The sequence below is a fragment of the Cordyceps javanica genome, chromosome 7 (genome assembly GCF_051103115.1).
Source record: "Cordyceps javanica chromosome 7, complete sequence".
Classification (NCBI taxonomy): Eukaryota; Fungi; Ascomycota; class Sordariomycetes; order Hypocreales; family Cordycipitaceae; genus Cordyceps; species Cordyceps javanica.
The window spans coordinates 557710-573539 of NC_139301.1; the positions used below are offsets into that span (position 1 = coordinate 557710).

Sequence of the window (15830 nt, forward strand, 5' to 3'; positions counted from 1 at the left end):
TGCGGGCAATAATCTCAGTCACGCGACGTGTGACAACCCCTCGTTTATCCGCCCGCCGGGTCTCCAGACCGGTCACAGTGTGCAAAGCATCATCATTCCCGTAACCCTCGCCCTGGAGGCACATCATATCGGCCTCCAACCAGCCGTACCATTCCGAACGAGTCTCCCGCGTCGCTTCGCGTCAGTATATTCATCATGGCGGCCCGAAAACTGCAACAGGAAGTCGACAAGTGCTTCAAAAAGGTCGCTGAAGGCGTCGCCGAGTTTGAATCCATCTACGACAAGATCGAGCTATCGAATAACCCAGCACAAAAGGAGAAGCTTGAGGATAACCTGAAGCGTGAAATCAAGAAGCTGCAACGACTTCGTGATCAGATCAAGACATGGGCTGCTAGCAATGACATCAAGGACAAGGCCCCGTTGCTAGATCACCGAAAACTGATAGAAACCGTGCGTTGCCCACAAACCCCCGTGGCCTGGCCAGGCCAGCGTTCTCATTTCGCCCTTCTGGGAAACACAAGCCTAAAAGAAAGCCGGTGTGACTAACATTTTCTGCTATTCAGCAAATGGAAAAATTCAAAGCGGTAGAAAAGGCAATGAAGACGAAAGCCTACTCCAAAGAAGGGTTATCAGCGGCAGCGAAACTGGATCCCAAGGAACAAGCCAAGGTCGAAGCGGGCGAGTTCCTAAGTAATATGGTGGACGAGCTGGAACAACAAATCGAGACGTTAGAGGCCGAGAGCGAGCAAATACAAGCGACCATGAAGAAGGGCAAGAACCAGACTGCCAAGGCGGAGCGCATCGCCGAGATTGAGCGCATAATAGAACGACACAAGTGGCATCAGGGCAAACTGGAGCTCATTAGGCGGTCATTGGAAAACGGCGGCGTCGAAACCGAGCAGGTAAACGACCTTGAGGAGAGCATTCGATACTACGTGTCCGACGGCATGAACGAGGATTTCATGGAGGACGACGAAATGTACGACGAGCTGAACCTCGAGGACGACGAAGGCGTCTTTGGCATGGGTGCCGACGGCGAGAGAGGATCATCGCAAGACAACCAATCCATACAAGACGATCCGGAACCGATAGTCGAACCCGCGCCGAAGCCTTCTCGAAAAGCAGCAAAAGAGAACGAATCATCATCATCGCGGAAAGGGTCTTCTCAAACAAAATCACCATTACCAGCACTCGCCACGTTACATACGCCATTGTCAAGCATCAGTAATGGTTCCAGCGCTAGTATGAAGCCTGCAACGATACCGACAAGAGCACCCGGTGAAACGTTAAAGTACGCCTCTGCAGCTGCGGCGGCTGCGGCAAGCGACAAGGCAAACGTGGGGATATCACCCTTACCTCCTCCTCCTGGCAGCGCTGGCATCTCGTCGCTTCCTCCTGGTCCTTCGGTGTCCAACTCGCCCGCTGTCACAGCTGCCCAACCCGCACAGCAAACACCGGTACAAACACCAGCGACCGTTGCCGCCCCGGCAACCGAGGAACCTACCCCCGAATCCGCGCCGGCGGTGCCGGCGCCTGCGCCTGCGACAACCCGCGGATCCAAAAAGTCGAAAGCTGCCGGCAAGCAACCCGTCACTACCACCGAACCCAAAGACGCACCCGCGACGAACGGCACGACACCAAACGGCGTCAAATCCAAGGCACTGGCTCATGTCCCCGAAGAGGAGAGCATATATCACCTGCCTGCGTCCCTGCAGGATCTGGTAGAGTCATACGAGACGGCCAAGAAGCACCCGCCATCGCAAACGGCGCCATCGACGCAGCGTCTCATGGACGCCAGCCAGGCCAACTGCCCGGATCAGCTCGACGCCGACGTGCCGCGAAGCTACCGACCGGAGAACCCCGTACCGCAGGGGGCCTCGAGCTTCCCGCGGACCCCGCTTCCCATCTTTGAAGACCCGCGACTGTATCAGCGCATCGACTCGGACACGCTATTTTACGTGTTTTACTACAAGCAGGGGACAGCGCAGCAGTACCTTGCTGCCAAAGCGCTCAAGGATCAGAGCTGGCGGTTCCACAAGCAGTACCAGACGTGGTTCCAGCGGCACGAAGAGCCCAAGAGTATCACGGAGGAGTACGAACAAGGAACGTATAGGTTTTTTGATTATGAGAGTACTTGGTAAGCGGAGAAGTCAACCTCACCCCGATAGCAGAGAACTATCTAGGGTAGAGCATTCGTGAGAGGAATGAAACGGACTGACATGAGAAATTACAGGATGAATCGACGAAAGGCTGACTTTAAGTTTGCCTACAAATTTCTCGAAGACGAGGTCTAGAATTGTAGAGATGATGACGATGATGACAGCTGGGAGGACGAGGGAAGGGGGGTTTGGGTAACTGTACATTGTTCAAATGGGAATTTTTATATGGGCGTTTTTTGTTTTGCAGACAAATCAGGAAAGCTGCTCAGTTCCCGCGCCAACGCTGGACTTTTTATGGGTGCATTTGCTTCTCTTCCTGACACTAACTCAGGATAAATCAGGAATCAGGATTACGGTTGTTGTTTTTTTGTTTGTTTGTTTGTTTGTTTATTCGGTTCTTATTTGGACAGGTCCGACGTCCTCCTGGTTCAGAGGCTCGCCGCAGAGGAGAAACAGTGGATGGAAGAGGCTTCTGTGGTCTTTCTGGCTGTTATTAATGTATTTTCTTGTGTCTTCATTGGCAGATCCCGCCCAGATGCCCGTTTGCATAGCTCTGTTCAATGGCAAGCAGCGTTTTACCAGCGAACAAGACTCTGTTTCCTTGGGTAGGACTTTTCGTTTTTTCCTCTCTTCTTTTCCCGTTCGTGACTAAGATTTTAACATTAAAGGACGGGTTTGGCTGGAAGAAGAAGATGAATTGAAGAGATTGATGGGGAAGGGAAGGGGGAGGGAGGGAGGGAGAGGGGGAGGTTGACTTGGCTGCCTATGCGGCTGAATCAGAATGGTTGCACATGCCGCGGGGCAAGTGGCCACAAGGTTCGAGCTACGACAGCTTGCACAGATTCATTCTCCTTTCCTTCAAAAGAAGGATTCTGGACAATTGGAGTGATTGTCGGTACTGGCATACGTAATACGGTATGGGGGGGGTTGCCTTCCAGCTTTTTCGGGGTCCCTTGTACTCAGCTCATCACCGACATTGCAAGAAATGACCGAAGGACAGACAAGGCGAGTGAGTGCAGTAGCACGGGTCCAGCTTACAGCCAAGGCATTTCCAGTACCTAGCGGTGATGACTTATTGGGTTTTAATTCACTCATATCTTGACGAAGGGGGGGAGAAACGTGTGAGGGAAAGGTGGGAAGCCGCAGATGTCGCCCCGGTTCCGAGACAGGAAAGATAAAAAATTTAAAAAAAAAATAGAAATAAACGGGTAGAGGATTCATAGCCAAAGTACGGATTGACATTGTCAGTAGGGTACTCAGTAAGTAGAAGCGCCAAGACTTCTAGAAGGTGTGCAGAAGGGCCTCGATTTTGCCGGGGGGGGGGGGGCTCGAGCCTGGCAAAGAGAGGCTTCTGTTCTGGTTAGGAAACGATGAACGAATAGGGCGGGCATGCAGCAGCCACCGATATCGAGACTGGGGTCGATGAAAGAGAGGGGGGAGGGGGGTGGTTGTTCCCGGGATGAGAGAGGCGTGTATGTGTTGTATGTGCGTATTTGTGTGTGTGTGTGTGTGTGTGTCAGAAAGAAACAAAGAGAGGGGGGGGAGAGACGGTATGCGCAAGATGCTGACTGCCTCCAAATTGTTTATTTGGTACGCAGTGTCTAGTGTTATACTTGATCCCGGGGTCTATGCTGTACCTGAATTGGATGCGATATTTTTGGCGCATCCAGGTATCGTGCAGGTTTCCCTTCATCGTGCGTGTATTTCTCAAATCGGTGTCCATTTCAATGGCCGCCCCATGATTGTGTGGGTGACGGCGACCAGGTTATTATCGGGTTGGACCAGGGTCTTTCTCTTCCTCTCCGTCTGTCTGTCTCTCTCTCTCCTCTCTCTGTCTCCTCTCTGGCTCTCTGGGTTAATCCACTTTCTGTGTGGTGCGGAATTATTAGCTTGTGAGCTTGGGGCGGCCCAAGAAGGATGCATTGAGTGGCTGCGGGTGACGGTTACCACTCATTGGAGGGCTGGATCGAGTTAGATTGGAGTTTTGGAATTGGGAATGTGACGTCGGCAGCCGGTGGGAAATCGGCGCCGAAATTCGAGGATACCAAGTACAGAGGCAGGCCCGTACGATAACAAATGGGTACTCGGGCGCTGCTACGGCACAGCCGGGAGCCATGGTTCGTGGGTCGAGTTGTTGAAAGTAGACCACGAGATTTAACATGGCAATCTAGGGGCGAAATGTGGCAGAAGACGAATTGTTGGCCACCCATCTACGTAGAGAGTCAAGGAGGCAGGCAAGCATCGTGAATTCTGCTGGCACGGCGTGCGGAAGGTGGTGGGTGACTGCCGGCTATCGGCCACCAGAGCACAACCGCATTTTCCACAAACGGCTCGCTGCGGTCGCGTCTTCTACTTATCAGTACTCAACCACCCTCATCAATTGAGCAACCCTCGAGCTTGGCGGAAACCCAATCTCCACTCCGACGGATTATTATAACGATTGCTAAGTAATAACACGAGCCTTGTGGCAATGCCTAGAGAAGCATCACCCAGTGCGGACGCGTGAGCCTACCACCTACCCTGCAAATACCATTGGAACGAAGCTTGCGATTCAACGGGCCAAGGGCTACTGAGTACGGACGAAAAAAGTGACGCATGCTATTTTGAAGGCTCAAAAGCAGAGCCCCATCTGCGCGATTTACAACGGTAGAGACTACGCATGCGTTTGACCCTCAGTCGAGGTTCTGTTTGCGCCAGGAGAGTCAACGATGCGGTGAACCTCTAGGGGACCGGGGGCGGGTGCTTGTTAATCTGAAGTCGTCAGCGCGCCGCAGCATACTACCTAGTTACTGATGAGTACAGCACGAGCACGTACAAATTACATATGCGCACATGCATCCATGAATCCATCATAAAGAACGCTTGTGGGGGAAACAGAAGGCGGGAGCGCCATCGGGGTTTCCGAGAGCAACATGGGTAAATTATGGAGTGTTGATTGTCTCTCGCCCAGAGTTATTCGCTCGCTCGCGCAATTCAAGCCAGGAAATGGGGACCAACCTGCCCTGAGGAGCCCCAACGGCTCTCTGTTCCGGATCCATATTCCCATCAGGTGACGACAGGCCATGAGGCCTTGCTGATTGGGAGTTGGACATGGCGCGGGGATGGAGGGATGCGGCGGCGGTGGTGCGCGTGTGCCAATGCATGTCGTGGCCCAGCTGGGGGTCGTTGAAGGGCCATGGTGTTGGAAGCCTGCATGGAAGCTTTTGACCTTTGACGCCACCGCGACAACACTACGACAAAGAGACAAGTGACATGTGGCTTGAAGGGGAACACCCCTGACTCTTGCCAGCGACAAGGGCCACTGACTGGCCTGGCCTGACGCTCGCTGCGCCTTCTAGCTTGTTGTAGGCTCATTGCCAGGCACTCTTCTCTCCAGCAAGGGGCCCTTGCTGCTCGACTGCTGGCCGCATCTCTTGCAGGCACGGGTGTGGGTTTCGCTACATGAGGCTTGAGGCGGAGCGTCATAGTGGTACTGTTGACTATGGAGGACTGTTCCCCAAACCAAGGCTGCTGGTGTCACTGTTTGGGACTAATTGCGGCGGTGGCTATACTGTCTTCTGCTTTGCTGCTGTCGAATAGGCAAGCCCGATACCTACCACGATCTCGGTATCGCGACCACAAAGGTTCCTACGGCATATAGGTGAACTGCGTGTCGAGCGCGGCCAGACTCAAGCCACTGCGCGCACATCGCTGACGTATGTGCGGATGAACGATTAGCGCTCGCCCCAGGCCAGTCCAGGTGACCCAACCAACGCCAGTGAGGGTTTCGCACCATCAGCCCGCCCGAAGAGAGAGTGTCACTGGCGCTGGCCCAATGCAATCGGTAAAGAAAAGGACTAGTGCGCTTGCATGATGCTGGCAAGCCTTGATTTGCATCACGCCGTTTGTTTCCGACATGTCGAGGGGATTGCCACAGATGCGACAATTCCCTTTGGCTCCATGGCTGCAGGGACGCTTTTGGGGCGCAGCAATTGGGTGGGCGCGATGGCTCACAATAATACTCCGTCCAAGTGGTGTCTACGCTAACTGCTACTCAGTATACATCGGCTTATTCGAAGTAAATTGTATTCCGCCTACATATTGAGTCGCTTTGGTTATCAGAAAGTTTGGTCCGTGGGTGTGGTGTGGTCTCGTTGACCCCGAGAACAAGCAATTACCAGACTGCTTTGCAGCTGGGCATGTCGGCAGTGTCCTCGGAGCGGCCCTTGCTTTGCTTGCAGTTCTTGACCGGTGACAAGCTACAGGAAGCTGTCCCCCCCCCCAATCCTCACCCTGGCACCCAGAACAAAGGACACCAAAGAACAGAGAGTCTCTCATGATAGAGATCGGCTAGACTGCAGACTATAACCCCGCTGCAAAACAGCGCACATACCTTGCTGTTTCTCTCCATCCCGTCGAGACAGCGCCAGCACCGTCATGCAGGCTACCGCCCGCCAGTAGGCTCGCGCTCTCGCGCCAACAGGACCTTCCGCGGCCTCGCTAAATTAGGCCACAGCCTCTTTGGAGAGGTCAGGCTCGACTCCTCCGTCAAGAAGGACTTTGGGTTTTGTGGACAACCTTCTACTTTGCTCTTGGGGCTGGAGGTGGCTGACCACGGTCCATCATGGGCGAGATCGGATCTCCGCGGCTGATGAGGCCAGTGACAACAGACGGGCATATGATAGTTGGCCCTTGCTCGCTGGCAGTGTTGCCAAAAGTGCAATGTACTAACTACTTAATACACGGTGGTGCTCGCTTGCCAGCCACGGTGGGCTCGTAAATACAGGGCCCTGCATTCGTTCGCTGGCTTGTCCACAGTCAGACCCGTCATCGAAGGATGGTGACAATTTAGGCATGGCGCAACTTGACCGGGGCCACTGGCGCACCATCACCATCACGCACCAATGCACCATCAGGTCCATCACACACACACACACCCTCCTCCACTGACCCTCCCCCTTTGTCCGCAGCTATTCTCCACATGGAGTCTCAATGAGCTCATTTGGCTAGTTGTCCCCAGGGCTGAGGTCTGAAGGGCCGGCAAACCTTCTAGAAGCCTACCGGAAATGCAACCACTGTCCGTATTGAAACGGACACACCCTTTCTTACTACCACTCTCGATCCTGCCCAGCTGGTGATATAAGTTGTCACCACCCCCCCTTCCTTCTCGCTTCTGTTTTTAAGACACGCTTTCGAATTTGACTTGTATATCGAACGCACCTCGCCTTTTATACATCACTCCATCTACTTCCGCTGGCCGGCTCTTCACTCTTCCCATTTAGTGACGACAACCTTCTAGCGAATTGATACCCCAGATACTCGCTTCGCAACGACCTCTCTGCCTCCTGTACCCCAACTCACTTCACTCCCCTTCACTAGACGCGACAAAAGCAAGGATAGCTTCTTGTTTTGTCGTAACTATCAGTGGATGTATCCGTATCGCCAGAGTCGACCCATCCCAGCCAGGCTTCGTCCTGGAGTCACCTCAGACTACCTCTACAGCACCTCCGCCCCGGCCGGCACAATGGCGGCCCAGGTTGACAACTATAACGACGAGTTCTCTGGACTAGGGCAATCAGACGACTTCTATACTCATGATCCGCGATTCCTGGCCTGCTCGGAGCCGCTCACCCGCCACATGAGCTCGGAGAGCTCCTTCTCATCATCTACACCCGCATCGCCAATGCTGAGCACCAGCTTCACCTCATTCTACGCACTGCAAGCCGGCTCACCAGGAAGCCCCATGCTTCCTCAGCTACAAGACATGCCAGCCGCTAGCATTGGCTCTCCGTACAGCTGCCAGAGTGTTGCGACAAGCTGCGAGGGGCACTCTCCTAGAACCGTGTCGGAAGATTTTCTGGGTGAATCGTACGTAGTATCCACCACATTTCCCTTGCCCTTCGTCCCTTTTCAATTTCATAAAATTCCCTCCGCGACAATGCAACTAACACGTACCTCTCGCGTCTAGCCCCAAGGGACGAGACTACCCGGTGGTGTGCCTTTTCCCTGGCTGCGACACCAAGCCGTTCAAGCGCCGCGCAGACCTCGATCGCCACTACAAGCACAAGCACGCACCGGCCTCGCAGAAAGAGTCGTACTTTTGCGACTACTCCAAGTGCGCGCGACGTCGCGACCCCTTCCACCGCCGCGATCACTTCCGTGACCATCTGCGCGAGTTCCACAAGGAAGATATTGAGAAGCGTGGCGGGTCGGTCAACGAGGAGTGGCTCGAGGATCGCAATTTGTCTTCGACGTGGTGGCGATGCGCCAAGTGTCTGGTACGCAACTATGTTGAGCAGAGTGGCTATGAGTGCCCCAAGTGCAAGACAACGTGCCAGGCCAAGCGCAAGGAGCTACGAATGCGTGATTGACTCGATACCGCCGCCGATTGGGAGCCATTGAATTTTTGACCAACTTTCTCACTGCGCTCCCTTTTCCTTTCCAACCATTTCTCTCTCAGCTTTTACGACTATTGTTTCGCGTGCGGCGCGCACTCTCAGTCGGCGGCGAGAGCCAAACATGAGCCAAAAAAATGAGCTGCTTTGCTTCGCCGGCCGTGGGTTGGCGCTAATCCCATCGTCTACGAAAATCTGACGAAAAGGGCTCTATCGCGCGGAGTCATCAGCCCGCGGCGATTGCCTAGCAACTGTTGCAGGGCCCATTGGAAGCACACGCCTCCACGACCAAGGTGCTGGCAACCCACGCCTGTTGTTAGCTCTCCTCTACCGACAGGTAGCGGCCCTTGATTACCACTTTTTTGTTATCCTACTGCCAATCCGCCCGAGTTTGGCTTTTCCGCTAACTCACGGGCAAGATACAAAACAGCCTAGGGGTCAGCCCTGGTGTGCTGTATTTCCCACCCTCTCGGCCGAGCCCACTCACACAGCCTCACTTCTTGAACCTCTCACACCAGCCCATTTCCACGGCCCACCCCCGTGTTGGGCACCCTTTTGGATAGCTTTAGCTTCCACTGTGTGGGCTGTGCTTGTATTGCCTCGCATTTTAAGCCCCGTCTTTTCTTCTTCTTCCTCTTCTTCTAAACCCTAATGCTCAGGGACCTGCTCAACGAGTCACTTGTCGGAAGGGAAGAGGAGCTACATGAGTCCCTTCCAATGCCAAAGAAGACTACGTCATGTTGGGGGTTTTTCATGTTGTATGCTATAACGTGTTTATGATCTCGGGCGTATACAGAAGCCCACTCTCTCTATACCATAGCTTATTAGACCATTGACTTTTTTTTTTCTCCAACAATGCCTTTTTTTGTCCCATCTTGCATGTCCCCTTCTCACATTTTTTTTTCCTTTTCAATCTTCTTCTTCTTCTTCTTCTCAATTTCTTGTTTTGGTAAAGTATGTACCCCGTATTACGATTGCATAATCAGCTGCTGCTGCAATGTACTGAGTCCATTATCTCGGTGCCTAAAACGATCGTCTCTCCCAACTCAGCCCAGGCTCTGTCCACTTGGTGTTAAACGGCATGTTTTTTTTTGTGTGTGTGATTTGACCATTGTCCAATCATGAAGCGCGGGATACACACACCCCTCAGAAATGGGCAGACTCAGCATCTGAATTGAGAGAACAAGAAGAATAAAAGCCAAAAAAAAAATCATATCATTGCTTCCTGTAGGGATGGAACAAACGAGATGCCAATACACTCTAGCTTTTAATCATCAATACTAGTTACCATTGGTTTCAATACTCTTGAGAATTGGAGAAGAATAAAAATCAGTTTTCCGATAATAGTTAAAGCTCTACATACGTAGCTTTCGTATTCTCTCTGACCGGATTGTCTGGCTGCATATAGCTGCACACGCCGGGCGTTGACTTGCTTCTTTTTTTCCCTTTCCTTTTTCCCTTTTCCTTTCTTCTCTCTTGGACCAAGGCGTGTTACCTCTAGCAGTAAATGATGTTCATGCCCCCCATCCCCGTTTCGTCGCAGCCCCAGGCAGACGAATTCCTGGGGTCTCTATTCGTCGAAGCCTTCGTTTTTTTTTTCTTGTCCCTGCCTTTTGCGCATTGTCTTCTTCTCGTTCTTCCTTCCCTTCCCCCCTCCCCGCCACCACAATCACCACCACTATGACCGGGATCATCCCTCGACATCAAACACACACGGTCCGGGTGGGGGAGGAAGAAAAACGACACCACATGACCTTTGTATGTATTAATCGCCCACAAGCATTTTCCCCACAATGGGGGGAGGGGTTTGCTCTGGCGCATCTCCATGGAAGTCTTCTAGAAGGAATCAAAGAGCAACGTTTGTGGTGGCGCAGCCCGAACTCGTGACCCCATATTTTCCCTTTCGTCTTGCAACCTTTCTCCTCCACCTTCTCCCCGCCGCGGGGGCCCGTAAACGTAATCAAGTAATGCACTGAGTAGGCAGGGTTGGGGCTCGCTCTCGTGGGGTGAGGCTGTGCATGCTGGTGTTATCCCATTTTCTTATCATGTTCATGTGTCATCAACGACCGAGCAAGACAAGGAAAGATGTGACTACGGCCACGGGAATAGAAGGCTTGCTGCGGTGCCGAGGGAAAGCTTATTTTCCCTCTTATTTCGACCAAAGACGTACCCAATCTCCTGCTGACTCGATGCTAAGCGAGAGGGTTCGCCACAGCCAAGAATGTAACAACCAGGATCCATAGATTAGCCAAGTCCCTCGGTGCACTGTTCATACTTCGTGCACATGATGCCATTCCTCTCAGTAACCCTGGCCTGGTAATCTATCAGTAATGTCATGATGCGCCAATGTACATACCGAGTACGCACACGCACACATCCCCGACAACAGACAACGCAGAACATCATCGCCTGCTCGCAGATCCACGCCCCCCCTCTCCTAGTTTTTGGGGCGCGCCACTAGACACCACCCTCATCCCAGCATCGCAGCTAGCGTAGCCTTGCCGAGCATGCATGTCTCAATCCTCCAGGCAGCAATTGAATGCTTCCCGGACAACCGGACTCTGGAGTATCAGGATGGTGCGTTTCATGGCGTGAATTCAATTGGATCGCCCTGGATGTTGGGCAGTGCTCTGATGTCTGGCCGTCCTATCTCGCGTCTTTTATTACGTCGTCGTCTGCTCATCACTCGCCCTGATGGTGCCTTGTTGAGCGCGTCTACAGGGCTCCCGTTTTGCCCTGTCTCGACAGCGCCGGTCACCGCCGCAACAGTACCGGCGCCACCACTGCGCCTGATGGCCAACCTACCCACAAACAGACTCGGCGGGTGGAACGTCGACTCTGGCTTCGAGGTCATATGCTGTATCTCCAACACTGGCGGCTGCAACTGATCTTTTGCCTGCGTGGGGGATGCTGTCATTGCCTCGAGCCTATCACCTTGCTCGCGGAAATAGACGGTGGCGGTATTGTTGCTAGTCGTCTGGGGGTTGTTGAACAGGCTCATACTGGGGACCTCCGTGGAGATGGTCAGTGGCGGAGTTGGCCCAGCCGGAGCCGGTGTGGGCCCTGGTCGCCGTCGCGAGTCTGGCACCGGAGATGCGTTGTCTGGCTTGCTCGCGTTCCACGTCGGTGCCCTTACGGCTTTTGTATTGATTCCGAACTTGATCCGGCTGTCAGTTCCCTCGTTGTCTAGGGTGTCGCTACCGCATTTCTCAGCCGACTCGGCAAGGACAGGACGACCAGGCCCAAGTACGAATTGTTTCCACATGATGTTCTCGGCCTCGTTGACAAGGGTTGGAGCTGCTGACATTACGCCTCTGTAGGGCGGCGCCGACGGCCTGCTGCCGGGATGGTTTGCCTCGGCTATTCCATGGATGTCGGTCGTGGTAATGCTGCTCGGGAAAGGGTCAGAATACTTGGGTGCGTTTCCATCATGTACAGCTACAATTGCTTCAGGCGATGCTTGCACAGAGAGAGCCTGCACAAGACCGTGCTCGAAATAGAATGAGCGGTCAGGCATACTAGACTTTCTACCTTCTCGTAGCGAATGCAATGCTTTACTTGAGGCGTTCCCATCAGGAGTTTCAGGTACAACATTTCTGCCAAACTCATTTTCGGTAGCTGAAAGGTAACTCGACCCGTCGTTCTGCACCCGGGGCGAACTTGCTCGCTGCAACTCTAATGCGACAGACCCATCGTTGACCGAGTCTGACAACCGTTCGTAAACGCTCTGAGGCATGCGCCGGATAGGTTGCGGATGAAAATATTGTGTCGTAAAATCCGCCCTGACTACAGGCTCGTTAACACTGGATGGACTAGTGTGTGGTGCGCTTTGTAGTTGCGTCTTGTGGCAGGCCTTTGATTTCCCGATTTGCAAGACTCTAGTAGCACAAGGAGATTCAGGAACAAAACTGCAGAAGCTTTTTGATGCAGTCGAAGAGACATCGTATAACGACGCTGGTTTAGCCATCGGTGTTTGTAGCGTTGCACTGTGTCCTTTGGAATGCCGGGTTCGAATGCTGTTGTTTCCGGGGCTCCAATGGTATTCCTGGCCCGCAATCTTAATAACTGTGCCATTAAACATGTGATTCGTCGATGTTTTTGCCAGATGCCTATCCAACTGGTTGTGATATTGGTGATGCTGAACCTTCCTCGCTGACCTCGCCGTCTCGGGGTAGCTGATCATCACAGGCTTCTGCAACTCCACGCCGGACCAGTCGCTCTGCTGCAGTAATTTGCGTCGCTTCGCATCGATGCTGATATCGCCTTGTTCCATAGTGCTGGATGGTCCCCTCGCCCTTTGTGTGCATTTATGGTTCTCTCGAACTTGGGTGGTCTGCAGACTGGTCTGGGACACTTCTTGCAGCGTAAAGACTCTGCGTTTTTGTTCTTTTTGCCTTTTCGCGTCGATCCAGGGTCTATCCAACTTCTCCGGCAAATCTTCAAGGTAACTGGGGACAAAATCCTCTGCGTTATATTTCCGTTTCGGTGGCTCTGTGACCTTTTGGCGCTTGGCCTGGGCGAAGTATTGCTTCTGCCTCGTCGCGTCATTGCTGTAGCTTCTCCTTGAGTGACGAGCAAGCTGCCCGTTGTTCCAATTCATGGTAGATCAGATAGTAGTTATCAGAAGCTTCATCGAAAATCGATTCCATACATTTATAGTCTGACACGCGATATGCAGATGCAGAATTGATGGAGCAGGAGCTGGCAAGCTCCAGCCGTTTGCCAGCTGGCAGCCGAGTGTACATCTCTAACGTACTCCAAATTCACCATGCTGAGATAGTCTGGCAGTTATAATTGTCATTTTCATTTATGCAATGCATCATCAAAGTGGACTCTGATTCACCTGATGTGATTGCAAACGTAGAGGACCCTGGTGCAAGCGTACAGTGCATACTGTGTTGAAACCATACCCGCACTGTATGACATCCCTGAAGCCACATAGCTCCCCGGGCGCGCGGTTGAAGCTTCAGTCCACCGCAACTGGAATTGATTGGTGCGCATTGTATCAACAACGAGCGCACGACTTCACCTGCCCCATTTCAAACGTTTGATATAGGTAAAATGGCGGACGCTGAAGAGAAAGCGCGCCAAGAAAAGATTGCGGCCGCAAAGAAGCGCGTGTGTTTACCCTGCCAACGCAAGCTTATCTTAAGCTTACAATAGTTCCATTAGGTCGAGCAACGCAAGAAGAAGAAGGACAAGAAGGCAACAGAATCTACAAAGGACGATGGAAAAGATGTACCGGCCGATGCTGCTGAAGAGGTGGCACCCGACGCCCCTAGCGACGATGCAGACAAGGAGAAAGACTCCGCCATCGACGAGAAACCTGGCGACAGCAAGGCGGACGGGTCTGAAGCCAATTCCACCCCTTCGCTAGCCGAACAATCGAAGGCCAGGTCTACATCGTTCCGAGCGAGCTCCATATCCGGAAAACCCACCTCCCCTGGGCCATTGAGTCCCGATGGCGAGACGGCTCCAGACATCTACAGAAAGCACGTCGCAAGAATCGAGGAGCTGGAAAGGGAAAATAAGCGCCTCCAGAAGGAATCTTCCGACTCGGAAAAGAGATGGAAGAAGGCAGAGGACGAACTTGCTGATCTACGAGAGGCTGACGACAAAAAGAACTCTGACGATACAGAGAAGCTGGTAAGGCAACTATACCAAGTCACAGTGGCAAGCAAGTAACCGATCGACGCATAGAAGAATGAAATCGCTTCCTTGGAGCGCCAGAACTCACAGTTGCAGCAGCAAGTGTCGCGCAGCTCCGGTCACGCGCATCGCCAATCCGTTTCGACCACGTCGCCGCCGCCGGCGTTCCAGGCCGAACTTGACTCCAAATCGTCAACAATTGAGTCGATGGAGATTGAAATCTCTAAACTACGTTCACAGTTCGAACGCCATCAAAGCGGTGCCTCTTCTGAGAAAGAGCAAGTCGCCGCTCTGGAGGACAAGGTGGCGCGTGCCGAGGCTGCGGCGGCCAAAGCGCAGCGAGAACTGCAAGACGTCAAGAAGAATCTGGAGCGCGCTACCGAAAAGGCAGTTAGGGAAGGCAGCGAACGATCCAGCGCCGAAACCAAGGCGAGCACTCTGGAGCACGAGCTGACAGCCTTGAAAGTGACCCACGAGGAGCTCGTCAAGAAGGCCGACGGGCTCGAAAAGAAAGTCGCTACACTGACGACACTACACAAGGAGCAAGACTCACGCTCGCAGACGCTCAAGCGCGAAAAAGACAAGGTCGAGGCGGACCTTGCCGAGCTTCGCACCCGAGCTGAGAAGCTCGAGAGCGAGAATACCAAACTCCGTAGCCGCAAGTCCACCGACGGCGGCGGCGGCCTCGACGACGAGGGCATGGACGAACTCGAGAATGAGGAGCGCCAGCGTCTCGAGAAGAAGATCCGCGTCCTCGAGGCCGAAGTTCACGAGCTGCGCAGCGGCGAGTGGATCCAGCGTCGTCGCGACATGGAGTCGTCGGGCTTCCAGGACGTCGACCTCTCCGCGCCGTACGGCTCGCCGGCGCAACGCAAGAACTCGTCAGGCGGTATCGGCCAGTTCCTCACAAACGGCCTCAACGCGCTGGCGGGCGGCGGTGACGACGACGAAGGGTTCCTCGAGGACGACGATGCGGAGTTTGACGAGGAGGCGTTTCGCAAGGCGCACGAGGAAGAGCAGATGCGACGCCTAGAGCGCATCAAGGAGCTGAAGCGCTCACTAAAGCATTGGGAAGGCTGGAGGCTGGACATTGTGGACTTGCGCCGCGGCGGCGTGCTTGGTGTTGGTGATATCTTCGATGTTTAAGGGACGGCAACGTAGATTTTTATGATGTTAGGACTGTGTGGGCTCAGATATAGAACATCAACGCTGTTCATGACAAAATCTATGACTTCTGATGCAAGTCACAGCAACTAGATCGCACTGCATGAAGAAGAAAATCAAGTAAAGATATTTTGACTGAGAAAGGGGAGCATTGCCTATAGTAGGCACTGTGCGTTGGCATTGCAAAAACCGCGATGGAGAACGATCTACAGATGCGACGATTGAACATGAAGCCCATCAATCCATCAATCTGAGTCGTTCCGCTCCAGCACACCAGTAATCGCTTCGCTCTCAATTGTGATGGCCGTATCAGCAGTGCTAATCGCCTCGAGATCCGAGGTAACCCAAGAGTACAGTGCAGGTGGCGAAATCCCCACTGATGAAGTCGTGTATCTTCTGCGCCGTATATTTGTCCAGGCAGGTAATGAAATGGTCAAGGAGCACCATTTCGGGACCTTCTCTGCGCTTGTGGAGGGTTGGAAAG

General features: G+C 53.3%; 4 protein-coding genes across 4 annotated transcripts; 3 read left to right on the forward strand and 1 right to left on the reverse strand.

Moving 5' to 3' along the window:
- Window positions 1-195: 195 nt before the first annotated feature.
- V2A60_009696 (Not1 N-terminal domain, CCR4-Not complex component-domain-containing protein) lies at window positions 196-2294 on the forward strand (the record flags this gene model as incomplete). The annotated part of the gene is made up of 3 exons (XM_083260961.1): window positions 196-450; window positions 564-2107; window positions 2234-2294. 3 exons carry the CDS (start codon window positions 196-198, stop codon window positions 2292-2294), a joined length of 1860 nt encoding a protein of 619 aa, XP_083117087.1.
- A 5368-nt stretch (window positions 2295-7662) lies between these two features.
- V2A60_009697 (uncharacterized protein) lies at window positions 7663-8509 on the forward strand (the record flags this gene model as incomplete). Its single annotated transcript, XM_083260962.1, has 2 exons — window positions 7663-8006; window positions 8107-8509. The coding sequence occupies 2 exons, from the start codon at window positions 7663-7665 to the stop codon at window positions 8507-8509; spliced, it is 747 nt and encodes a 248-aa protein (XP_083117088.1).
- A 2608-nt stretch (window positions 8510-11117) lies between these two features.
- On the reverse strand, window positions 11118-13133 carry V2A60_009698 (uncharacterized protein; the record flags this gene model as incomplete). The annotated part of the gene is made up of 2 exons (XM_083260963.1): window positions 11118-11922; window positions 12691-13133. 2 exons carry the CDS (start codon window positions 13131-13133, stop codon window positions 11118-11120), a joined length of 1248 nt encoding a protein of 415 aa, XP_083117089.1.
- Window positions 13134-13594: 461 nt separating this feature from the next.
- V2A60_009699 (uncharacterized protein) lies at window positions 13595-15328 on the forward strand (the record flags this gene model as incomplete). The annotated part of the gene is made up of 3 exons (XM_083260964.1): window positions 13595-13651; window positions 13706-14179; window positions 14234-15328. 3 exons carry the CDS (start codon window positions 13595-13597, stop codon window positions 15326-15328), a joined length of 1626 nt encoding a protein of 541 aa, XP_083117090.1.
- Window positions 15329-15830: the final 502 nt, after the last annotated feature.